Raw genomic sequence first — 25,158 nt, forward strand, 5'->3', positions numbered from 1 at the left:
GACTGGACCAGCGGAGGGGACTCGCAGAGGGCCATCAGCCTGGACGCCTCCGAGTGCCTGGCAGATGTGGATCCCCTGTCGGGGGCGGCACTGGTCCGGAGCGCGGCCGTGGAAGACCTCACGTCCATCGGCGAGAAGAACCGAGAAGGACCGGGTGCACCGGGTCCTCAGACTTCTGATATGCATGAGACTCTTCCTGGGGACGCTCCACGGTCCACAAAGAATAGGACATTGACATCAGAAGGTCCAGACCCCACTCAGGGTTCAGGTAGCGCAAAACCAGAACCCGGGAGCGTCTCTGAGAGCCATAGTTTGAGCCTTCGTGCTGAGACGCCGGAGCCCGGTTCGTCGGGCTCCGGTAGCGAAGCAGCCGGGTCGCCGTCAACTCACGACGCTCGAAACGACAGCGGTCGAACCCCCGACCCCGACCTCGACGCTGCAGCCGAGCTCCGGAACACGCCTCAAAGTTCCCCTGCCAGAAAGTCTCTGGTGCCGGTCCCTGTGTTCAAAGGTCTGTTGTTCCGGTTCCAAAGCAGCTGCTCTTCCTCTTCTGTTCCAACCCTCCACTCCTCCTTTACGCCCCGAAGCAGCTTCTGAATGAGTCAATGCTATGCCACACCCCTCCCCAAAATCTGATTGATCCAGCCGATGTTACCTTGTGAACCAGAGGAGAAGCTTGTTGTCCTCCTTCCCTCCCTCCCTCCACCCACTTGTTAGTTTAGTTTTTGTTTCATCACTTCTTCTTCCATCCTTCCATCTGGCTCACGCCGCTGGCACTGCACCGTCACGCTGCATGGCCGCCACCCAACGCCGCTTTCATTTGGGTTTTTTCTATCATACCACGCTCTCACTCTGGAGTAAAGAAAGAAGCGTCTTGCTGCTCGTCTCACCCGGGTCATGATGGGATGTGAGCGATGGGGACAGGAAATTACTTTATCTGTCTGAGTTTGTCTTTTTTCTTCTCTTTGCAGCTCAAGCCAAGGTCGACAACACCGGCGACAAGAAAGTGAGTGGCCTGGGCATCGAACCGTACAAAGCTTTGACAAACATTTAAAGACTTAAAGACAGTTAGAGACATTTAAAGACATTTAAAGATTGTTAAACACGGTTAAAGGCGGATAGACGCTTAAAGATTCCTCAAGACACTTAAAGAGGTTTAAAGACTCTTAACTATGGTTAAAGACGTTTGAAGACATCTAAAGATGTTTAAAAACGGTTAAAGATGCTTTAAGATGGATAAAGACGCTCAAAGACAATTAAGGCAGTTAAAGACTGTTTAAGACATTTAATGATGGTTAGAGAGGTTACAGACGGTTAAAGGCGGATAGACACTTAGAGACGCTTTAAGACACTTAAAGACGTTTAAGACTTAACTATGGTTAAAGACGTTTGAAGACACTTATAGACGTTTAAGGAAGCTTAGAGATGCTTAAAGGTGGATAAAGACACTTAAAGATGGTGAAAGATGCTTGGAGACGCTTAAAGACTGATTAAGACACTTAAAGACATTTAAAGACTCAGACATGGATAAAGACGCTTAGACTCATTTAAAACCCTCAACGACGGTTAAAGATTAATAAAGGCTTTTAAAGATGGTTAAAGACTTTTAAAGACGGTTAAAGACTGCTAAAGGCGTTTAAAGATGGATAAAGAGGGTCATCGACAGTTAAAGACATTTAAAGGCGCTTAAAGATGGATAAGGACTGTTAAAGACATTTAAAGACTCTTTAAGATCCTTGAAGACTCTTAAAGGTCCTTGAAGACGAAGGGTTAAAGACCTTTAAAGACGGTTGAAGACGTTTAAAGACCTTTAAAGACGGACCAAAATCCTAAATCAATCTCAACTTATCTCTACAAACTTGGAGAAAGCATTATCAGACATTCAGTCTGAGATTAAGACCTGTATGTTTACTTGTGTGTTCTATAGTAGTTGAGCATAGTCTAGAGCTAAGTAGTATTTGAGAGCTGACACTTCCTTTTGGGTGTCCTGTTGAAGCAAAGAGTCTTGCGAGAAGATGTTTCTACCATTTATACACCCTTTATCGCTTTTCCAAAGGGTAAATGATGCATGATGGGTAAAGCTACAAGTGATGTTTAAATGTTGGTCCTTCTTTAACATCCCACCCGTAAACTTAATGAGTTCCATTATTGCATTTCCATTTGTTTATCCAACTCTCTGATTCATCATTTTCATCGTCCTTTGCCAAACAAATTTATTTTTCATCCGTTTTTTTTCCTTTCATGACGAAAGACACAATCTGCTGCCAAAACTAGATCAAGCTCTTGCCTCAAAACACCCTCTGTGAGTCATGCTTCCTCCCGAAATGGTCCAAGATCGATCCCCACAAAGTCCAGCTCCACGGGGCCGAGGCCGCCCCCAGTAAGTACTGGCCTTCTACCGGCCTTCGACAGGCCCCCTGCTGGTTCTTCTACAGGCCTTGTGGACGCTGCTCAGCCAAAGCCTTATAAACTGTGGATGGACTCCTTAAATTCTGTCCAAGTGCTACTTTTTGGCACCATTCTGTATAAGAGGTCAAGAAGTTGTTACATTAAAGGGATTTCTTTTGAAGGAAAAACTGGTATTTTTAACCAAAACCTTGTTTTTCGGTCATTGGTAGTCAAAACCAGAGTGACTATTATTATTTGTTTGATACTGTGACAAATGAACTTATTGTAAGTAGCTTTGGACAAAACCGTCTGATAATGACATTATTTCATGTAATGTACTGTAGTAGTATCTGGCAGTCGCAGCTGACAAAGAACGTGGTCACAATTGCCCCATGACTTAAGGTAAAACAACAACAGAGTTTTCCTTTAAGTCCAAACACTTGATAACAGGCTTCACCTGCGGTGGATTTCTGAACTTGAACTAATGAACCCCCAAACTAAAGAGCTGATGATTTTCTTGATGGTGATTGGTACATTAACTGACTCAATACCTACTAAGAAAAAGCTGCAAATCATGAATTTGTTTGATTGCTGCAATTGTAAATGATCCAGCATTGAGAGAATAGCTTAAGCCAGCTGCCGGCAAAGTGGCAACTGCGGTCTCCGAAGAACATGGTTACGGTTGCCCCAATTTACTACCCATTGCAGCTAAAATACCAGAATTATCGTTTAACAGCAACTGACTTGCACGGCAGCAGAATTAAACCTGCACTATGTAGATTTGCACTTAAGTTCTTGTGGCCACGAGTGGTAACTTCATGTAGATCTTTACCCATGATGCTCTGAAAATGCTGGAGAATAGAAATGAGAGGAACGTCTGGCTAGAGAACAAGCTTGTCGAGAAAATCACTGAGAAAATGTCGTCTGTGCTGCATTCAGGCTAATGTTGACCATCAAACGGCAACTTGGGGCAACTTGATATCTTGATTTACTGATGACATGTCTTCCTGCCATGATCGCCTGCCACTAGCCTATTGGCCATGTCTTCATTAAAATGTGACATAGTGTAGCTTCAGGTGTTCTGCAACACTACGAGACAAAACCAACAAGTCTTCAGCAAAGTTAAACACAGTTTGTTTGCTTTCTAAAACTCCAGGCTGCCAGTGGTGCGAGGCCTCAAGCACCAGGAACAAAGATTCCCGCAAAAACCGCCGCTCAGTCAGGTACGTAGATGGTAACCTTAAGCATTTTCATCATCATGTAAATTCATAGCAACAAGCCAAGTATTATTGTAATGTGTCATGTTTTTTGCGACACAGCAAGCTCCAAGAAACCACCTACTCCAAAAAATGAGAAAGGTAAAACAAAGCAGAATACGCATCACATAAGGATGCGATAGACCACTGATAAGAAGTCCAGGTCCAGGAAGTACAAAGTCCTTCCATGTTTTTCCTCCAGCTGATTCCACTCATTAGTGTGTACCTCTGATGTTGGTTGATGTTGATAGATGGGTGACCTAAAATACTGGGGAGGACTTTAAACTTTCTGGACCTTGAAGATCCACCTCTGCTAATAGACCTTCACAGGACTGTAGCCTGCTTAGCCACCCAGACGTAGCGACCACCACAGTCTGATCCGGTCCGTTCTGCTCCGGTCCGTCTTGGATCATACTTGGTCCGCTTCAGTCACTAGAACTTGGAGGAACTTCCTTCTTTTCATCTTTGTTTGTTTCATATTGTTGCTAGGCTTGGTTTTGTCAATCAATGCCCTTTTGAAAACGGTCTTGATGCATCAACTGTGACCAAATCTTCACTGTATCTGCAATATTTGGGACGGCCCAGCGGCTCAGGAGGTACAGCGGGCCCTATGGTAATCCAAGGATCACTGGTTTGATCCCTGGCAGTGTGTCCAAGTGTCCTTGAGCAAGACATTGAATTCCAAATCTGCTCCCAATAAATAAGATCAGTGCCTTGCCATGGTTGCCTCCCTGAATTTGTCCCAGGGGATTAATAAAGTTATCTTAATATTGAGAGAGTTTGAATCATAATCATGAGAGAGCGGCTTAGCCCAAACCAAAACTACTGTATGTGAAACTACATTGAAACATTTGTTTTTCAAAAGATGACAAAACCGTCCTTCAGTGCTCGGTGTTCAAAGTCGGATTGATGAGGCCTCTGACGCCTCGTGCTTTTTCCTACCGGCCTCCAGATGGCGCCAGCGGCCACAGCAGCCCGGGCACGCCCAAGTCACCTGCCAGCCAGGCGGCCAAGGCGGCGGCGGAGGCAAACAAGGTGAAGAAGATCGCGGTGGTGCGCTCTACACCCAAGTCGCCCGGCTCGCTGAAGAACCGTCCGCCGCTGGCCACCGCCGCCCCACTGCCCGACCTGAAGAACGTCCGCTCCAAGATCGGATCCACGGCCAACATCAAGCACCAGCCCGGAGGCGGGAAGGTGGGACCACGCCCTTCTAGATATGTTAACATTGATCTTACTTTGTTACAAGTTACATGGGAAACTGTATGGTCTTTCTAAGGGGTTATGGGTTTCTTAGTAAGTGGTTTCCTAGTAAGGAGTTTCTAAGGGGTTGAAGGTTTCTTGGTAAGGGGTTTCTTAGTAAGGGGTTAGGGGTTTCTTAGTGAGGGGTTTCTTCGGAAGGGGTTTCTTAGTAAGGGGTTTCTTAGGATGTGTGGTTTCTAAGGGATTAGGGGTTTCTAAGGAGTTTCTTTGTGAGGGGTTTCTAAGTAAGGGGTTTCTTAGTGAGGGGTTTTTTCCTTTATGATGCTTGCATAAGAAAAAGCCTTTTAGTCAAAATAAATAGAACTTGCAGGTCTTGAAGTAATGCTGTGGAGTCCCGTGGAATTGAATCACTCAATAATTAAGTCAATTAGAAACACTAGTAATTGCTTCATAGCGTGTGGTCACACTAGGCTTGCTTGTCATGAGATAACTTGTTGTACCAGTGTTATTCTTCACAAGTTTTATACAAGATACAAGTTTGCATCAAACTAAAGTAGTAGAGGTGGTGTTGACATTGGTTCAGTTGCTGCAGCTGGTTGTTCTTCAAACCAAAGTTCATTTTCCACCCTCAAAGGTCTAATCGTGTCCTTTTTCCAGGTACAAATCCTTGAGCAGAAGATGGATTTGAGTAATGTCCAGTCTAAGTGCGGTTCCAAAGCCAATATGAAACATGTTCCCGGTGGCGGCAATGTGAGTAACTGAGGGATCAACTCAACACCTGAGTCTTGAGTATCTCTGCAGTTATGTCCCGGAAACCGAGCTTTTGGTAAAACCCAAAGAGCTTCTCCTGCTCTTCCAGTTCTCCCCACATGTTTTTGCTTTTTCCACCCACTGCACTAAAAGCTTCATTGGTGGGTTTCAACCCAACAATCTAGTAAATCTCTAGTTTAACCTTTCTGATTGTCCTCCAGGGGGCGCTGGTCCTCAGGTGCATGGCGGCAGATTGTATAGACCTAAGAGTCTCCTCCTCCTTCTTACTTGAATCCTGCAGGTCCAAATCCTGGACAAGAAGATGGACTTGACCAGCGTCCAGTCCCGCTGTGGCTCTAAAGACAACCTGAAGCACAGCCCTGGCGGAGGGAAGGTGAGTGGGTGGAGGTGGAGATGGAGGGAGGGGTGGTGTTTGACTTGCTCCTGAAGAACAAGCTTTTTGGGAGACGCAGTGTTTGCTCTGCAGTACATCCTCCTGGGAACGGTCGAACCTTTCCAGACTTCTCCTTTGTTTGCTTTTACTATTTGCATTCTGGGTATTTCCGTAGCTCCGGCACCTTGCTGTACATACTCACATTTCACTTCATTATTATTATTATTATCCTTCCTGAATATTATCTATTAAAATGATGCATTTGATGTTTTTACAACCCAGGCCTTTGAAATGTCTGTTCCCATTATTTATTACTGTTTATAACGCTTTACTGTTGAGAAAAGTACCACTCTGCTGCAGCGTCGCACGAGGCTTCAATGCAGTCCAATGGGGCAAATGATTAAGACTTAAAAAACATGATATTTCCTTTTTGAAATCAGGAGTCCAATCAGGTCCTTATGTGTTGTGTTATACTGGGAGACAAATAGCTGCAAACCATGCATTTGGTCAGGTTTTAAACAACGCTTTTGCACTGCTACAAATCAGTTCCTTTGGCTACATGCTAACATAAGAGACTAGAAACATGGAAGTAAGAGACTAGAAACAGGAAGTCAAAGACTAGAAACAGGAAGCTGTGTTGCTTCCTACTGGCAACCTACTGTAGCTAACGTTTCTAGTCTATTGCTTCCTGTTTCGAGTCTCTTGCGACCACTTTCTTTCCGAATAACACAAAAACTATCTGGACTACGATGTGAGTTTAATGTTTTCATAATGTAGATTTTAAGTCTTAACCGTTTGGACTGCATTGAAGCTCAGTGGGAAGCTGCAGTGGGTGGCATGCTTCTCAGTAGTAAAGTGTTAAATTGATAATATAATATTAAGTAGTATAAAGCTTTAAATGATGGGAAACATCACATTACGTCATTGATCAGATGCTTTTGTCCAAAGCTACTTGCAAGTTATTCCTACACCGATGGAGGCGGCCAAGCAAGGCTGATCAGGAGCAGTTAGGGGTTCAGTGTCTCGCTCAAGGACACAGCACAGTACCAGGAGGAGCCGTGGATGAAACCGCCGATCTTCCCATTACTAGATGACCCGCTCTACCTCCTGAGCTGCTGGCCCTCGACGTTAATACTGCCTGGGCTGAAAACCGCCGAACCAGGTCGTCTTACTGCTTCTCGACTCGTCGGGACTCTGGCTCAGCTTGAAATACCTGATCAGAAGACAGACTTTAGTAATGTCCAGTCCAAGCGCAGCTTCAAAGACAATATAGACAACAATAACAACAACAACTCTTCCACCCTCTCCCCCCACAATAATCCAGATGTTTGAGGTTAGGTCTCAGCTCAGATGCACATCCTCCCCCAGATGAAAGTGCTTCTCTCGGAGAAGGTCCTCACGGGCGGCACTTGATGGCGCTAGCCCAGCCGGCCGAGCGAGGGTAACGGCCTCTCTCTCTGCGTATCGCCTCTTTCCAGGTTCAAATTCTTGATCAGAAGTTGGACTTGAGCAGTGTGCAGTCCCGCTGCGGCTCCAAAGATAATCTGAAGCACGTACCCGGTGGAGGCAACGTGAGTAACTAACCTCAGGGCGGTGGCGGCTGCCACGGCCAGGCCCCCGGGGCCGGTTAGAACATGTTTCCCTTTCTGCCGAATGCATCTACCAACCGGGAGCAAGATGTCTGACACTGCTGCACGAAACGTCCTGTAACCCCCTGCAGTGTGACCGCAAAGACCGCCCCAAAACCTCAACCGTAGACTCTTAATACCCCCTCCCCATTAACAAGATCGTCCTGAAAACCCCTCGACCAGCGACCATGAGCATTTCTTCCTTTCAATCAGCACAGTGAAGTATTGGAGATATCGTGACTATAAATTCTAGATTTTGCTGGAGCATCTAAACGCAGGCTTTAAATCTCTGGCGTCCAGACAAAACTCCCCGGGATCGGAGTGTGTTTTTGTGATGATGCTCATGGCCCGGTGTTGGGGACGGACGACTCTTTTCCTGACCCGTTCCTTGACCTTCTCTGTGTGAAACCCCCCGAAAAATAACCTGCATGACCGATGAACCGTGTGCAGTGAACCGTCGGTCGTCTCCGAGTCGGTCCAAAACCACGCCCTTAAATTCACAACACACGTGGTACCGTCTGAGGAGACAGACGCGGCCATGAGCGTTTGGGTCAGAGAGACGTGCAGAGTCGAGTGTCATCAGCATAACGTGGTGAAGGATTTGGTTATTTTGCATAATTTGGGCTTAGGGGAGCATGTCGGGGTCAAATAGAAGAGGACCAAGGATTTTACCTTGAAAACTGTACTCCAGATGGAAGTTCGCTGAGGTACGTAGTTGCCAAGGGAGACGAACGAGTGTCTTACTCTTGTAATTACGATTTGGAAGCAACTTCAGACCAGTTTAAGTGCCTGAAGGCACGGTTGGAATTACAGGGGGGATTGGTGGGGTATGACCCCTCCTAATTAAGACTTGGAAGCCCCCCCAACAGAGGTCAAAACAACAGGTCAGGGGTGTCGAAACGCTTATATAATCCTTCTTACCTGGAATGGTAAACATTACAATATACTTCTCAGATTCATGCCTAATACGGTTTCAGACACCCCTAAAATGGACCGTGCCATTATGCTGAGCATCACGCTTGGCAGGGGAGGGCGTGATAAACACACAATAAAACCAGATTAAAAGTGTGTTTTTATTGTACATTTATTTATTTCCCTCCGTTTTCTAATTGAATGAGACAAAAACAGCCTGCGCTGGCGGGAACACTTTCTCAGTCACTGGAGAGAAAAGTTGAAAAGCTGAAAGTCCCAGTCATCAGTCATCAGGCGTTTCTCTGTCTGCGACGTCTAACAGCAGAGTAGACAGAGACGTAAAGTGCGAACTGAACAGAAGAGAAGAGAAGAGAAGTCTGTGTTTTCCCCACAAAGACTTCCTGTCCCCGGTGGCAGAGCCGTGATGTCACCCGACGCCGACACAGAATTCAGTGTTGAGAGTTCAGCCGTTATCTGGGCACGAGGGCCGAGGGGCACGAGGGCCGTGGCGTCACCAGCCTCTGGAACCAAACCATCGCTGCATCCAGTGTAGGCTGCACCAGGAGAAATCCAAGCTGAAGGGAACGATGCCGGGTGCCCCCCAGGGCGTCGGGTGCCCTGCAGGACGTCGGCAGCTCCTCAAAATGCCTTCATTCCAGCTCTTGACTCCGATCAAATAACCTCAAACAAAAATCATTTCATGTGTATCTTATTTTTATTGATTAGGAATCATCTGATTCATAACCACAACCCTGTTTCTACCCAATACTTACCTCTCTGCTCCAAATATACAGAACTAACCCGCAACACTTTATGAGATAGGAAAGGCGGGGATTGATCCTTTAACGAGTTGTGAAGTAGAGTTTAGAAATCCAAAATAATATAAATAAATAAAGGTTCAACGGATCAAAACTTTGTAAAACAGTTTTGATTCGTTAAAGATTCATCCAGAGATTATGTGATGTTTTATAGTTGACAGTTGGAACCAGGACAGTTGTTCTTGGCTTGTTTTAGTCCTGAACTTTAAACTAAGTCAATGCAGTGAATTGATGCTGAACCTTTAGAAATTAACCTGAAGCTCCACAGAAACTCCTCCTCTGTATATGTTTGCATGAAAACTGAATTGACAGTGACGTGTTTTCATGCTTTTCCCTGAAACTGAAAGCCTGTTTTTCTGTTGTTTCATTTCTATTTTTACGTTTTCCTCAGATTCAAATCGTGCACAAAAAGATCGATCTGACCAACGTTCAGTCCAAATGCGGCTCCAAAGCCAATATTCACCACAAGCCAGGTACCAAACTTAATCTGTTATATATGTTATGTTTGCTGCATACTTTATGTATGTTATTTATTTAGGTATGTTACACATGTTATACACGTGACATACATATGTTACATACGTTACATGCATATGTTACATACATACTGTATGTTACATACATATGTTATATACGTAACATACATATGTTACATACATATATTACATACATATGTTACATACGTATGTTACATACATTACATACATACGTTACATACATATATTACGTACATATATTACATACATATGTTACATACGTTACATGCATATGTTACATACGTTACATACATATGTTACATACGTTACGTATGTTATGTATGCTACATATGTCATATATGTTACATGTTATGCATGCTATATATCTTATGTTATGTATGTTACATATGATGTGTGTTACATATTATCTATGTGACATATGTTACATACATATGCTACATACATTACATACATATGTTACATACATATGTTACATACATATGTTACATACATATGTTACATACGTTACATACATGTCACATACATATATTACATACATATGTTACATATGTTACATACATATATTACATACATATGTTACATACATTACATACATGTGTTACATACGTTACAAACATATGTTACATACATGTTGAACGCGTTACATATGTATGTTACATACGTATGTTACTTACGTTACATACATATTTTACATACGTATGTTACATACGTTACATACATATGTAACATACATATATTACATACATATTTTACATACGTATGTTACATACGTTATATACATATGTTACATACGTTACATACATATGTTACTACATATGTCATATATGTTACATGTTATGTATGTTATATATCTTATGTTATGTATGTTACATATGTTGTGTGTTACATATTATCTATGTGACATATGTTACATACGTTACATACATATGTTACATACGTATATTACACATGTTACATACGTATGTTACATATGTTACATACATACGTTACATACATACGTTACATACATATGTTACATACATATGTTACATACGTTACATGTGTATGTTACATACGTTACATACATATATTACATACATATGTTACATATGTAACATACATACGTTATGTACATATGTTACATACGTTACATACGTATGTTACATACGTATGTTACATATGTTACATACATATATTACATACATATGTTACATACATATGTTACATACGTTACGTATGCTACATATGTCATATATGTTACATGTTATGTATATTATATATCTTATGTTATGTATGTTACATATGTTGTGTGTTACATATTATCTATGTGACATATGTTACATATATTGGTTATGTAAGTTACATATGTTATAGAAGTTGTGTATTTTATCTATGTTATACAATATATATACTTAAGCTTCATGACCTTAATCAGTAATAACTATTCAACATTGTTAAAAATTATATCAAAAAAGCAATACCAGTATCAAATCAACATACTTTATGGTCACTGACCATTTTCCTGAAGATTTGACATTTAATATTTTTTACTGTGTCTGTATTTTCAGGTTTAGGCAAATTCTCAGTTTTAATATTTTTTAATATGGGTTGGATTTTTTTTATATGTCTGGGGGTTTTGGACTAATCCACTTTAACATTTTTTGGGGGCAAGTTATTTTTTGAAAAACTTGAATATATTCTGGGGGTTTGGAAGTGTTAGATCTGTAAGATTTTTTAAATTTAAGATTTTAAAAAAAAATTCTGATTTTTTTAATATTTTCTCAGGTTAGATATTTTTTGAAATATTTCCAATATTTATTATTCGGGCTTTGGATCAAATCAGTCGCATTATGGTGTCAAAAAGGTTCAAATCATATTTAAGGACACAGCATCTGTTCTTTTAAATCTCACTCCATCTCTTTCTTTCTTCTTTATTCTCTCCATTCAGGAGGAGGAAACGTGGAGATCAAGAACGAGAAAGTGGATTTCAAGGTTCAGTCCAAAGTCGGTTCCTTGGACAACATCGGCCACGTGGCCGGAGGAGGACAAAGGAAGGTAGAGAACTCTTCTATCTATCTATCTATCTATCTATCTATCTATCTATCTATCTATCTATTCATCCATCCACCCACAAGGGTTCAGGTTGGAGAAGGTCCTGGATGCTAGTTCATTACAAGCTGCAGTTTACGTCTTGCTCCACCAGGGGGCGCCCCCTCTCTGTGTTTCCCGCTCCGTTCCCCCCATTCTTTTCCTCCTTTCACTTGGGTGTCTTCACGTTCTTTCACTTTATCCCACACCTCTTTTTTCCCCCCATTCATGCATTAAAATCATTATCATAATTTATATCATTTATGATTTTTCATCTGTTGTGATTTTGCATTTCAGTTGTTGTTTTTGTTGTTTTTGTTGTTTTTGTTGTCGTTGTCGTTGTCTTCGTTGACCCGCCCTCTTGCATGCCGTCACGTCGGGCAGCGGGTCAAGGGGAAGGGCTCGGAGGACGGTGACCCGCTGGGCCCCTCCCCCGCCGTCTCCCCCCCGCCCTCCCCCCAGGACCTCCCCCCCGCCCCCTCCTCCGCCCCCCTCCTGACGAACCCCCTCATTAAGGTGGAGGACTCCAGTAAGTACCGCCCGGGGGAGGAGCGCGTGCCTGGTAGAGCAGGGAGGGGCCCAAGATGGGGTCCACGGGCCCCCTAGGGGGGACTTGAAGGGATTGCAGGGCTGCCTGACAATTGTTATTTCTTAAAGTTCATTTAATAATACATATTAAATCCTTATTTACACTGTTAAATATGTTTCATATAAATGTCTTTTTAATTAAATATTTTTTTATTATTTGACATTTCTTATTGAAAGTCGACCGTGCAGCCCGGTCACTAGTGCACGTACAGGATATTCACTTTGGATGCAAACGTTTGTCATGAAATAAATGTTTTCTGCCCTGAGCTTGTGTGGGTCTGACACCAAGTGCAGCACGTTCTCCCCACCAGAGGGCGCTGTCGCAACTTTAAACGTGCCTTTAAATTGTAATAATCCACCACGGAACTAATATTGATAAAATAAACAGAGATCCACATATTTCTCACGGTGGAAATTTGAGTTCTGCTGTGGAACAGCCACCACGCTGAGACGCTTCCTGAAGTGACGGTGAGTACTCGTCAAATAATCGAAAAAAAATAAGAAATTCAATCAAATTCAATATTCTAGCTCTCAAATTATTATTTTTCCTGTTTTATTCGACCCTTTTCAAATTCTAAATTCAAGCTTGAATAATAATGTCCCAGTCTACTCCCGTTAACATTGGCAAGTCCACACAGCAAATAAAAAAAATAAAACAGTGCAATAATAATCAATACAATAATAATAGAATAAAAACAGTCGGGTTAGGGTTTAGGGGTTAGGGTTTAGGGTTTAGGGGTTAGGGGTTAGGGTTAGTCTTTAGACCTTATTTCCGCTCGGTTCCCAGGTTTTGCAGCAGAAAAATATGAAATGGATCAAAATGTAAAAACACTGGAGCAAGAAAATATCCTGGAGGTGGATTCTAAGCTCCGCCTCCAGGAAGGAACCAGACGGGTCGAAATTCGCTTTACACCGAATCCATAATCGCATCCGACAGTCGGGTCCTCCCCCCAGTGGCCGCAGGATGAACTGCGTCCTGAGTTTCCTATCCCATAATACGTCAGGGAAAACGGGAGAGCTCATTCTTTACTCAAAAATACAAAATACTCACAATTCACTGGTTACAAAAAATATATACTTATTGATTGTGAACATGGAGACGTCCGACGCTCTCGATAATATTATTTTATATCCGTGACACATTTACTGAGTTTTAATACATTTCCAATAAAATAAAAATAAAAACTTCACCGATGTCACTTCCTGTCGTCATGTCAGACCCAAACTCGAAACTTCCACGCCGCAGAGCGGGCGGGGCTTATGACATATGGGGCGGGGCTTATCACAGCTGTGGAATCCACAGCGATGAAGGGACTCGCCGTTTGTCGGACCCGGTGCAAAACTAACCCCCGCCCCCCATGTTTATATTACCCATAATCCTCAGATTGAGAGCCACAAGCTGATGTTCCGCGAGACGGCCAAGGCGCGCACCGACCACGGCGCCGAGATCGTGTCGCTGGACGAGTCGCCTCAGCAGCTCAGCACCGTGTCGTCCTCCGGCAGCATCAACATGGCCGACACGCCCCAGCTGTCCACGCTGGCCGACCAGGTCTCCGCCTCCCTCGCCAAGCAGGGCCTGTGAACGCCCCGGAAACCCCCCGGACCCCCCGACCCCCGAAAAATCTGAACCCCCCCCCCCACGGACTTTCTTTACTTCCTTCTTTCCCGAGTCACCGTTTGTCCTCCGCTCACCGACATCACGTAGAAGACGTCGTTAGAGACGGGAAAAAAAACAAAACAAAACAAAAAAAAACGACCTTTAGAGATGGAGGTAAGCAGCGCGTCGTGGCCCCTCCCTCTACGTCCCACTTCTCTCGCTTCTTCTTCTTCTCCGTCGTCGTCGTCTCCGTTTCCTCCCTCGTTTCGGTGGAAATGATGCTTCGATGTCGCCGGGCGTCGTCCCCTTTGGAGCCGATCGGCCTCGCGGGGGCCCCGGTTGCCCGGTTGCCGAGTGCCATTGGCATTTGACGGCCATCTTGCGCGGTCTGGTTGCCCAGGTGTCTCCAGCGCCTCCTACGTGACGCCGTCCTTTACCTTCAAGACCAACCTTTAACAACTGGTTGAATTTAACGAAAAACTACATCTCTGCTCGTGTTTACTCTTTAATATTAATATTGAATATCAGTTTGTTTAATATTGAAATATTATTTGATATCTGGCAACCATTTTGTCAGTCTTGGCAACTCGGCAACCACTGAAACAAGGAGGATTTACCGGGAAACTGATGGAAAACGTTTGAAAATTAAAGAAGCGACGTCTCAAATTTCCTCATATAGAATTTAGTGAAACGCGCCCCCACCCCCAACCCCACCCCACCCCCAGGTTCATGTGAAAGATTTGGGATCCAGGAGGAGGAGGAAAGGCTTTTCTAACGGTGTTCTGTGCATAACGACTGTGTTTGATTTGGAGAAACGTTTGTTTGGTGCTGACGTCGGTGCGATCCTTCATGTCCCGCTCTCGCTAAAGCTAAAGCCAAAGCTAAAGCTAGCAGATGTAGAACGATCAGAATACACGACTGTGAAAAGTAAAAAATAACAACAGGTGTAACAGGATGAGATTGAGTTTCAGATTTCCGTCACCGATTTCAGTATTTGTGTGAAAAGCACCCAACACTCGGGTAAACCCTGTTTGCCAAACAGCCCCCTCCGCTGCCCACCGGCCCCTAATTAACCATTTAACTAAACCTCTTCATTCATCGATTTATCGATTATTTGCCAATTATTAAATTAATCTGCAACTATTTTGATAATCGATTAATCGTTTTGAGTCTTTTTTTTCCCCCCAGCTTTTCAAACGTGAGTATTTTCTGGTTTCTTCCGTCGTGCTTGACGGTAAACTGAATGTCTTTGGGTTGTGGGCAAAACAAGACACTTGACGACGGCCCCCCTGGCTTTGGGAGACGGCGATCGGGGTTTTTCCAGCATTCTCAGACATTTTATGGACAAAACAACTAATCGATTAATCGGGGGGAAAAATTTAAATAATTGTTCGTCGCAGCTCTTGTCTCAATACATAAACAGTAATGGTACTCGCCCCTGTCTGGAGAGGTCGAGGAGAGGAGCCACGGTTGTTTGTGTGTGTGTGTGTGTGTGTGTGTATATATATATATATATATATATATATATATATACACACACACACACACACACACACACACACAATCACTGAATTCCGCGTTTTCTGATTGAGAATTTTACGTACAAAAAAAAATAAAAAAAAAACATGGCAGAATGCATATCGACATGTTCTACTGGTTAAACTGGGAAGGAACGGCTGTGAGATCCGGGTTCCGGAAGATGAAATTCAGAGTCAAACGTGGATTTGCGACTTAGCATTAGCATTAGCTTTAGCGTCGCAAGCACGGCTGGAGAACAAACACGAAGACAGGAGTTCCACGTTCTGGACCTGGAGTTCCCAAGCCAGGATTTCACGCCAAGAAAAAAAGACGTTATAAACATTACGTATTCGCATATTGTAAACACGGCAGGTTCTACTTGATCGCAAACGCCCCGTTGTGTCGTAACGCCGTACCGGTTGAACTGGTTGAACTGTGAATGAACGGGTGGAAAAGCCGGGTTCGGAAAGAACATTTTGGATTGGCTAAGTATTAGCATTAGCATGGAGCCAAAAGACGGAACCCGGATTTTTATGGCAGAATACATACTGTGTTCACACACGAAATAAAGCCTCCCCCGGGCGTGGCACCTACTCCTTCATCGTCGTGGTCGTCGTCATCACCAACAGTTTGTGCGCGGCGGCCATGTTGTCCTGTGATCATGTGCTTCGTTGACTCACCAGGAAGGGCGTCGCGGGAAGCAGCTCCTCAATGACTTGATCGGGAAAAGGGTGTTTAACGAGGTTTAAACCAGCTGAAAGTTAAATAGAAAAATCTAACAAAAAGTTACTAAGTCAAGGTTTTGATGAGCCTAATAGGGATGAATGACCTCAAATCTTAATAATAAAAACAATTAACTGATTTAAAAAAATAAATAAATAATAAATTCAGCTCGTAGGAGCAAAATGTGTTGTTACTCAAAAAGCCTAAAGATTTTCGAAAAATAGTTGCCGCGATGGGGGGAAAAATGCAGCTCAATGTGGTTTATTGCGTCCTATCCCACACGGGGGCTGTAACTCCGCTCTCGTTTCGGTCATCATTTTGTACAATATGGGCTCGTTAAGCCACAATAAGCTACATTTTAAGCTCCCAGTTAGATTTTAAAAATCCATTACATTTTATTTTCCAATGGTCGTCCTACAACCGCGTAACATTTAAATTTTTCACATTAAAGGCGTCGTTCACGTCGTTAACGTTTAAGGACCCTTCTCCCGTGGGCAGCCACTGAGGTGGCCTGGTGCCACGGACCCCCGCCCCCTACAGGCCGGGCTGCGGGCGCGGGGCTGGGGGCGTGTGCCTGAGGCATGACGTGCATGCTCCAGTCTTGGTTGCTTCCTCTTCCCACCACCAGAGGGCGCCGCGTGGAGATAACCGACGAGTGGTGGGAGGCGGAGGAGGTCGTCGTGGTGACGGAAATAGTTTTAAGCGGCGCTCTTGGTTCTTCTCTCTCGGTTTTCGGTTTTTTGAAGCTGTACAGTTGTGGAAATGTGATTGCTCTTGTTATTGTGCATTTTACCAATAACTGGTTTATGATCTTGTTGCTGTATATGTGTATTTGAGAATAAACTCTACCAAATCACCGCCTGCGATGATGTTCACTGACTGATCCGCTGGAGCGCAAACATGGAAGGCGTTTTTATTTATTTTATTTTCTGGAACCGGAGTTACACGGAAACACCGCAGGACGCAACCGGTGCAACACGACGAAAACAACAAGGTGACGTCCGCGTCGCCTTCAGTTCTGAGAAATGTTGCACTGGTTCAAATGCGTGAGTGTGGTCACACACACACACACATACACACGCGCACACACACACACACACAAAAACACACACACACACACACACACACACACACACACACACACAACCTCCCAAACACCAGTGCCAAGTTAAACATAAATGTTTTAATGGAACTATTTACAAAAGAAACAATTCTGCTTTTGATTAGGTTATAACTGCTGCAACAATCAAACAGGTACATAGAACATCTCGCTTTACTACAGAAGAAGAAAAACAAAATAAACAGTGTGATTGAATGACTGTGGCGTAAAAACAGGTGAAAAATTATACAACCAGAGATTTTGCATAGCAATTTGTTACTGGGAGGGTGGGGGGGTGTTATGACTGTGTGTGTGTGTGTGTGTGTGTGTGGGGGGGGGGGGGGCGAAAAATAAAATAATTTCACCTAGCGACAGCGTAGTCATGGAGATCAGATCTGCAAATAAACTGCAAAAATATTCCCGACAACAGCAGAAAATCTTCCCTTCAAACTGTGAACCTGAGGTTTGGGGGGTGGGGGGGTGAGATCCTCACCAGAAGAAACTTTTTTAGGGTTTGAGCCGAAGAAGAAGAAGAAGAAACAACTTTTCTACTGTCGTCAACTGAATTCAAGCAGCGTCTGAACCTGGAGCTTCCTCCAGCTGCTACGTCCGGGAAAAACAATAACAACAACAACAACCTGTGTGGCGTGACGGGCAGGCTAGCGTTAGCCTGCTAGCCTGTTAGCCTGTTAGCATGCAGCGGCCAAGTGCTGAGGAGACGCCGACGGGGGAGGAGGAGGAGGAGGAGGGAGCCGGACCCTCCCGCCCCCTCCAGGAATGATTCACCGCTTAAAGTAAAAAAACGTGACGAGGGCGGCGGCGTCGTGTCGGAAACAAAACGAAGAAAAAAAATATTAAAAAAAAAAAAAGGTCAACGGACAAAGACTCCAAAAAAAAATAAACAAAAACAAAAACAAACTAAAAGAAAAACAAATAAAAAAAACGCCAGGAATGAGGAAAAAACCAAAAGGGACAAAGGTGAGAGCTTGGCAGTTTGGGAGGTGCTGGGGGGGGGGGGGGGTGGTACTACGATGCACAGGTAGAAAACACTGGAGCCGCTACTTCCTGCTACGCTGGACACCCCCCCCCCCCCCCCTCCCCTCCAAGCCGCGGTGGGAACGTCGCTGCTGCTGCTGCTGCTGCTGCTGCTGCTGCTGCTGCTGCTGCTGCTGCTGCTGCTGCTGCTGCTGCTGCTGCTGCTGCTGCTGCTGCTGCTGCTGCTGCTGCTGCTTCCTGGTTTGTTTGTTTGTTTTTTTTTTGTTGTTTTTTTTTGTTTTTTTACATTTTTTTAAATAAACCTTTTTTTTCCTCCGACATTTATTTGTAGTTTTTTTTTCTTTTCATTTTCTGTGACAAAACGAGTGTGTGGTGGTGGTGGCGGGGTTGGTGGTGGTGGGTGGGGGTGGGGGGGGAAGGCTTCTACCTCTGTAATATTCACTAAAAACTGTGAAAAGTATGAGACTGATGTTTGAATATCAAACAACAGGAACCTTTAATATTTGACTTTGCTCTGAGGTTCTGCTCGGTAATGCCAGCGCTGCAGGGGGGGTGGAGGAGGTGGGGGCAGTGACGGTGGGGGTGAAGGGGGGGGCGGGGCTTCACCGCTGGGCGGGGGCGGGGGCAGCGGCGGCCCTCAGCTTGGGGCCGTCGTCCTCGCCTGCCAAGTCCGTGTCGGAGTCGGGGCGACCGCAGGACGCTGTCCGGCAGCCAAACAGGCTCCGCCCCCGGGGTGCGGCCGCCGCCTCGCCCTCCCACTCGGGCTCCGGCGCCGGGTCCTCCGGCAGCGGGAAGCTGCGACGCTCCCACGGCGCCACCGTCTGCAGAGAGGGGGAAACATTTGGGACAGTTGAGACGCTGGGCGGCAGTGGTTCAACGTGCAGCCCGCATATCTGCATTAAAATATTATCATTTAAACAACATTCTCTGCCCTGAGAGAATAATAATAATAATAATATTAATAATAATATAATTAATAATATTAATAATAATAATAATAATAATAATAATAACAACAATAATAATATTAATAATGAAGGTCTTATTTTATTCTATTTACCAACTGAATTACATTTTAGGAATTAGTAAGTTTAGTCGTAAGTTTAGTCAGTTAGTTCAGTCAGTTCAGCTCAGTTCGTTTAGTCAGATAATTATTGTGTCAGTTAGTACTTATTGTGCATAATCTCCAGGTGCGTTGCAATCTCATTTCACTACATCAACGTAGGACCTTCTGTCCATGTATGTGATAAATAAACATGGTGAATCTCTACGCTCTTTCACACGCAGACTCCGAGCAGAATGACTCAGAGGGCTCGTATGGGCGCGGCTCATTCATCCGCCTCACCCGCTCCTCGAAGGTGAAGTCGGGGGTGGAGCAGCGCGTGTCCTCGCTGGCCAGCAGGGGGCGCTGGGAGTCCCGGGAGCAGGGCGTCAGGGGGTTGGAGGCGGTGGCGTCGGGGCTGGAGGGGCTGGCGGGCGACGGCACGTGGCTGTAGTCGTGCAGCAGGGGGCAGTGTCCCGGGTCCGGGGAGGCCGGCTGGGGGGTCGGGGGGTTGGTCCCGCAGAGCAGGGGCGTGGTCCGTCCGTCCACCGACTTGTACGACCTGAGGGATGAGGGGGTGAGGGGCAGGTGAGTGAGAAATAAAAGACAATCGACATGTTTTCTTTTACTGAGTTTATAATGTCTCTCATGCAGGTGACGGTCCTCCAAGTTAGAAAGAGCAAAAATAATAATACAATACAGAACAGTGGTAGAACGCTAATATCATTATAATGTAAGATATACAAAAAAAAACATCTGTAAAATAATAATTTAGCTGCGGACCGCCTGCAGTGACATGAGGGTGTCCTAGAGGGCCACGGACCATAGTTTTGGAACCGCTTCGATATAAAACAAGGTGTTTTACACATGAAGATTTTCACATTTAAAATGTTTGTAGTCGGTTGATTTTCAAGTTCGATGCACTTTGAAAACAGTGTTGTGTAGCTCTGCGGGCGGGGCCCCCACCTGCTGCCCCGCCTCTTGGCGGGGGCCAGGGCCATCCAGGTCCAGCGGGACCTCTCCTGGTCCTCGCAGGGCTGGTGCAGCTGGCCGAAGGCCGCGTCCGACAGGTCCTCCAACTACACACACACACACACACACACACACACACACACACACACACACACACACACACACACACACACACACACACACACACACACACACACACACACACACTTTATTTCCACATGGCTGCACGGTGTGAAACTGGAGGCACTGGGGACTCGGGGGGAAGGAGCAGAACTGACACGTTGGGTGAAAATGGCTTTTATCATTTGAGTCCGTCAAGGCCACCGTACTTTTCACTGGATTTTAAATAAAGGATGGAAACAAAGTCGTGAGAAAATGTTCAACTGAGTTTGGTGCACCGCCAATCCTCCTTTAAGGAATCAGGTTCATCTGCTGCCGGTAAAGAAATAATCACAGTAATTACAGGTTTATTTTTTCTCCTCTCAAATCCTGAGAATGTCAGTTACACCTCTACTGCACCAAGTCCTCGGTACACGCTCCACCCAAACCTCTGCTTCACCCATAGTTCCGCTTAGCAGAGTTTCCATTATTCAAAAATTGCCGGTTTTTGACCGGGACAATCTGTTCAAGTCTGACATATTTAAATCTCTCATAACGTCCGGTGAAAATAATTCCCTCTTCGCACAATTTTAATTTCTGCCCGGTGATAAAACTATGTCACTATTCCCCCCCCCCTGTGTCAAAATAAAATAAACTCCATCATTACGATAAAAAAGTTCTGCAGATCGGTTCATTTCGGCGCTCGGCGAGTCGCAACGGAAAGGCGATCCGTTTGGACGATCCAAAGCTGACCTTACCCACAAAGCCCACAAAATGTGCGATAAGCCCACATCGTTATTATGACTAGAGTTTGCCTTTTCCGGTTAATTGCCAGGTTGTTGACCGGGAAAACCTGTTGAAGTCCGACATATTTAAATCTCTTCGGTCATAATGTCCGGTAAAAATTATTCCCTCACGGCACAATTTGGATTAGTGCGGGGTGATGAAACAAAAACCGTAATTATCCACGTATTTTATTCCTCAATGCGGAAAAAAAAAAAATACTCGATCATTTCCATAAAAAATTCTGCAGATCTGTTCAATTCGGCGCTCGGCGAGTCGCAACGGAAAGGCGATCCGTTTGGACGATCCAAAGCTGACCTTACACCTCTGACCAATCACGTTAGCGGCTATATAAATAGGCCCCGCCCCCTCCCCGGTGGACAGGTTGTGCTTGTAAACACAGTGAACACAGAGCGCAGCGTCCACAACTCACAGGAACACAAAGATGATGTCATGTGACAAGCAGGACACATACACCCATAGTTTGGTGTTTTTTGAGATTTAAGTTCTGACCCAAAGCAGAGGCTGAGTATTCATTGTGTCAAATATGTCGACAAGACAAAACACCACAAACTGTTATATTTTAAGATCTACTTGTCATATTTATTTTGGTTTGGATTTTATCAAAATTTTATTTGAGTAAAATGTTCATTAAAGCAGCTGCACTTGTTACTTATTGATCACAAATGGAAATTATTTGATTTCCAATCGTAATATATATTTATTATAATTATTATTTTATTTTAAAAGCATTTACTGACGGGACTTTTTTTTATTTTGAATATTCAATAAAAATATTATGAATCGACATGCCTTCATGACGTCATTCTTTATATAACCTCCCTATCAATTGTTTTTAAGCTCAATAAACACAGATCATATTCGAACAGAATCTCTTCCATTTGTCTGGAATATTAATATTAATTAAAATAATAAAATAAAAAAATTTAATTAAAAATTAAAATCTTCCAGGACACGTTGACCGGCACCAATTTGTTCTAATGGAAACTCTGCTGCATGACTTGTTCATTAAAATGACGTGTATATTTCACTAGATTTTCTTTGACAGATTATATTTTTGCATTGCTGCATTTATCTTTCCTGGTTGAGATGATATCGTTTCAATTATTTTCCTCCTACGTTGGCCTTTCCCCCTTTTGTCAGACCACTACAACACACCTATACTTGACAAATAAACACCCTTGAACCTTGAAGGTATGGCATCAAACCTCACCTCTGCCTCGTTCTCCTCTTCTGCCATCGGCAGCGAGAAGATGTCGGCTTCTCTCCAACTGGGAAACGCAAACGAAAACACAAAGTCAACCGCGTGACTCCTGGAGCCGTTTCAACGTCCAAATACGACATGGGGGTGGTGGTGCAAAGCAAGGAGAAGCACACACATTATTTTTAGTGCATGCAAATTCTACTCATCGTAGAAGAAAACAAACCAATTTCATCACAAAAATATTAAACTTACAAACATTAAATCTTTACTATTTATTTTAATAATAATTTATTTTATGTCTCTTCGATTATATTTTGAAGCAAAACTTGTATCTTTAGCCTAAATATTATTTTCCTTCCTTGGGAGTCGACCACTCCTCTGGTTCAATTTATTTAATATCCTCGAACACAGGGGTTCCCAACCTGTGGTTCCTGGTTCAGTTTCTTGTGGACTTCGTGGAGGGGGGGGGGGTAAAAAATAGTTTGTATGCGTCCGCCTTTGTGTTTCCATGGTTACCTGGGCGTGAGGATCTCCTTGTACTGCAGCTTCTCCACCCGGGTGGTGGCGGCCACCGACATGGGGATCACGATGTTGTTGATGTCGAACGAGCTCTCGCCGCGTCGCCTTTTGATGGGCTGCTGCACACACACACACACACACACACACACACACACACACACACACACACACACACACACACACACACACACACACACACACACACACACACACACACACACACACACACACACACACTCAGAACAGGAACCTCAACCATGTCTCACTCTCGTTTGTAGCGTTGGCAGAAACAGTCGCCAGGCAGCCCCTGCACACCTGCTCGTTTCACTAAAATGACTAAATCTAAAATAAAAATCGTGACAATCATCTCCTTCTACTCCTACTCCTACCTTACCAATGTAGAACTTCTGTTGAGCTGTGACTATGATCTACAGCGGTTTTATATTACCAACATTTATCTATTGCAAGTCACTTTGGACAAAAGCGTCTGATCAATGACACTCAATGACACACAAACGGAGCTGTATTCCTGCTCTAGGTAATAACCTCCAGCCAAATCTGGCTGAAAAAGCTGCGGCACAAGTCAAAGCTGGACGACTGGAGCGACAAGACCGGAGATGAACAACGGTGCCAGGTTGGTAGGACCTCCTTACCGGCGTGCAGGGGACGCTCTGGCTGCCGAGGCTGAGCAGGGTGGAGTTCTCAGAGGAGGTGGAGAGCTGGCGGGTCAGGGGGCTGTGCAGGGACGGGTGCATGTTGGCCAGGGAGGAGCAGGGACCGCCGGATTCCAGGTACAGCTTGGGGGAGGCTGAAGGGACGGGGAGCGAGGGAGGCCGGGTCAACATTCATTTCCAAAGCCCTTCATCACAGTTCAAGCGTCACATTTCACATAGAAAGATCAACCTGGTCCCACCCCTTGAACCTTCCCTAGTTCATCACTGGCTACGACAAAAAACAGGTGTGTGTGTATATATATATATATATATATATATATATATATATATATAAAAAACAAAAACACATATATATACAGAAACAAAAACAACTTATTCTTTATTTTGGCAATCAGTGGTAATTTATTTCAGAATAAGGACTGCTGATAACCACTTGTAGGTGGGCTCACTGCACATACACGCTAATGCTAGCGGCGCCATCTTGTGACGATGAAGACTTGACAGGATGACATGTCCAATTTCATATCAATAGCTTAGTAATACGTTCGTCATTATTGCTAAATTATTTTCCGATAACGACCAGCTGGCTGCACACTGTCCCTTACTAAAGCTTGCCCCACACTCCAGGACATTTCAAAACCTAACCAAACCCAAATTGAACAGTATTGTTTGTAAAAAATGTGGAGAGCAACACACTAACAGATTCCGTTCGCCAACGGTTTGGCTACACCGGTCCAGACTCTCAGAACCGGACAAACCTGTCCTTAGAGTAAACATGGAGTAAACAGACACGGCAGGGGAAGGGCTCCAACTAGTGACGCAATTTTATGCACAATTCTTTAGGAAAAAAAAGACAAACATGGACTGCGCGTATTGCAGCACAACCTGTGTGCTTGGTAGCGTTGACATCTGCGTCAAGGCTGCTGTCGTCTTCATGACTCGTTCTGTTTACTTTACTCATGATTGCTGGAGGGGGGGTGAACCTGGCCCAAAATTGTCTTCATTATCTCGCAGTGCGCACCCCGCTTTCTATTATCACCCAGACTTTCCTGCCCAGCGTCACATTAGTGTGTCTGTCCACCAGGGGGTGACTCACTCTCAGTGCGGTCAAGCGAGTGCTCCTGCTGCCGCTTGCGGCTGTAGCTCTTGTCGAACGGCCCGGCGGCGTTGAGGCCCTTGAGCCGCTCCGCCTTGCAGAGTGCCGGGCCCTCCAGCCGGGACGAGCCCAGGGCGCCGCTGCCCTCCCCGGCCCGGGTCTTCTCTGCACGGCTTTTGTAGTGACCCAGCTCTGCAAACACAACACCCAGGCGTCATGGATCCAACGCCAGCTCAGATGCGATGCCAGAGAAAAACTTTCTACTTTCGGCTGTTTAAGCATATACAGAGAAAAATCACAATCTAAGAAAGGCAAGG

The 25,158-nt window shown here is 44.6% G+C and overlaps 2 protein-coding genes across 13 annotated transcripts in view; one reads left to right on the forward strand and one right to left on the reverse strand.

Moving 5' to 3' along the window:
• Positions 1-17,193, forward strand: part of mapta (microtubule-associated protein tau a) — a 33,311-nt gene extending 16,118 nt beyond the window's left edge. For 3 of the 10 annotated variants that reach the window (XM_080021146.1, XM_080021149.1, XM_080021148.1), the window contains 10 exons: positions 972-1,006; positions 2,252-2,380; positions 3,545-3,611; positions 4,597-4,838; positions 5,502-5,594; positions 5,896-5,988; positions 7,467-7,559; positions 9,738-9,819; positions 11,771-11,877; positions 12,295-12,534. In XM_080021146.1, the coding sequence (XP_079877272.1) occupies positions 972-1,006; positions 2,252-2,380; positions 3,545-3,611; positions 4,597-4,838; positions 5,502-5,594; positions 5,896-5,988; positions 7,467-7,559; positions 9,738-9,819; positions 11,771-11,877; positions 12,295-12,516 (1,163 nt within the window). In that variant the 3' untranslated portion in view covers positions 12,517-12,534. Of the gene's footprint in view, positions 1-971; positions 1,007-2,251; positions 2,381-3,544; positions 3,612-4,596; positions 4,839-5,501; positions 5,595-5,895; positions 5,989-7,466; positions 7,560-9,737; positions 9,820-11,770; positions 11,878-12,294; positions 12,535-13,882 lie in introns of those variants that run through there. The other 7 variants (XM_080021153.1, XM_080021154.1, XM_080021150.1 and 4 more) reach the window with 6 other exon arrangements.
• Positions 17,194-18,552: 1,359 nt separating this feature from the next.
• LOC307245902 (KAT8 regulatory NSL complex subunit 1-like) overlaps positions 18,553-25,158 on the reverse strand; it is a 38,493-nt gene continuing 31,887 nt past the window's right edge. For all 3 annotated transcript variants that reach the window (XM_080021635.1, XM_080021634.1, XM_080021636.1), the window contains 7 exons: positions 24,842-25,033; positions 23,725-23,879; positions 23,069-23,190; positions 22,562-22,619; positions 20,440-20,552; positions 19,777-20,035; positions 18,553-19,252 (listed from right to left, as the gene is read on the reverse strand). In XM_080021635.1, the coding sequence (XP_079877761.1) occupies positions 19,034-19,252; positions 19,777-20,035; positions 20,440-20,552; positions 22,562-22,619; positions 23,069-23,190; positions 23,725-23,879; positions 24,842-25,033 (1,118 nt within the window). In that variant the 3' untranslated portion in view covers positions 18,553-19,033. The remainder of the gene's footprint in view (positions 19,253-19,776; positions 20,036-20,439; positions 20,553-22,561; positions 22,620-23,068; positions 23,191-23,724; positions 23,880-24,841; positions 25,034-25,158) is intronic.

Source organism: Zeus faber, assembly GCF_960531495.2.
Source record: "Zeus faber genome assembly, chromosome: 20".
Lineage (NCBI taxonomy): Eukaryota > Metazoa > Chordata > Actinopteri > Zeiformes > Zeidae > Zeus > Zeus faber.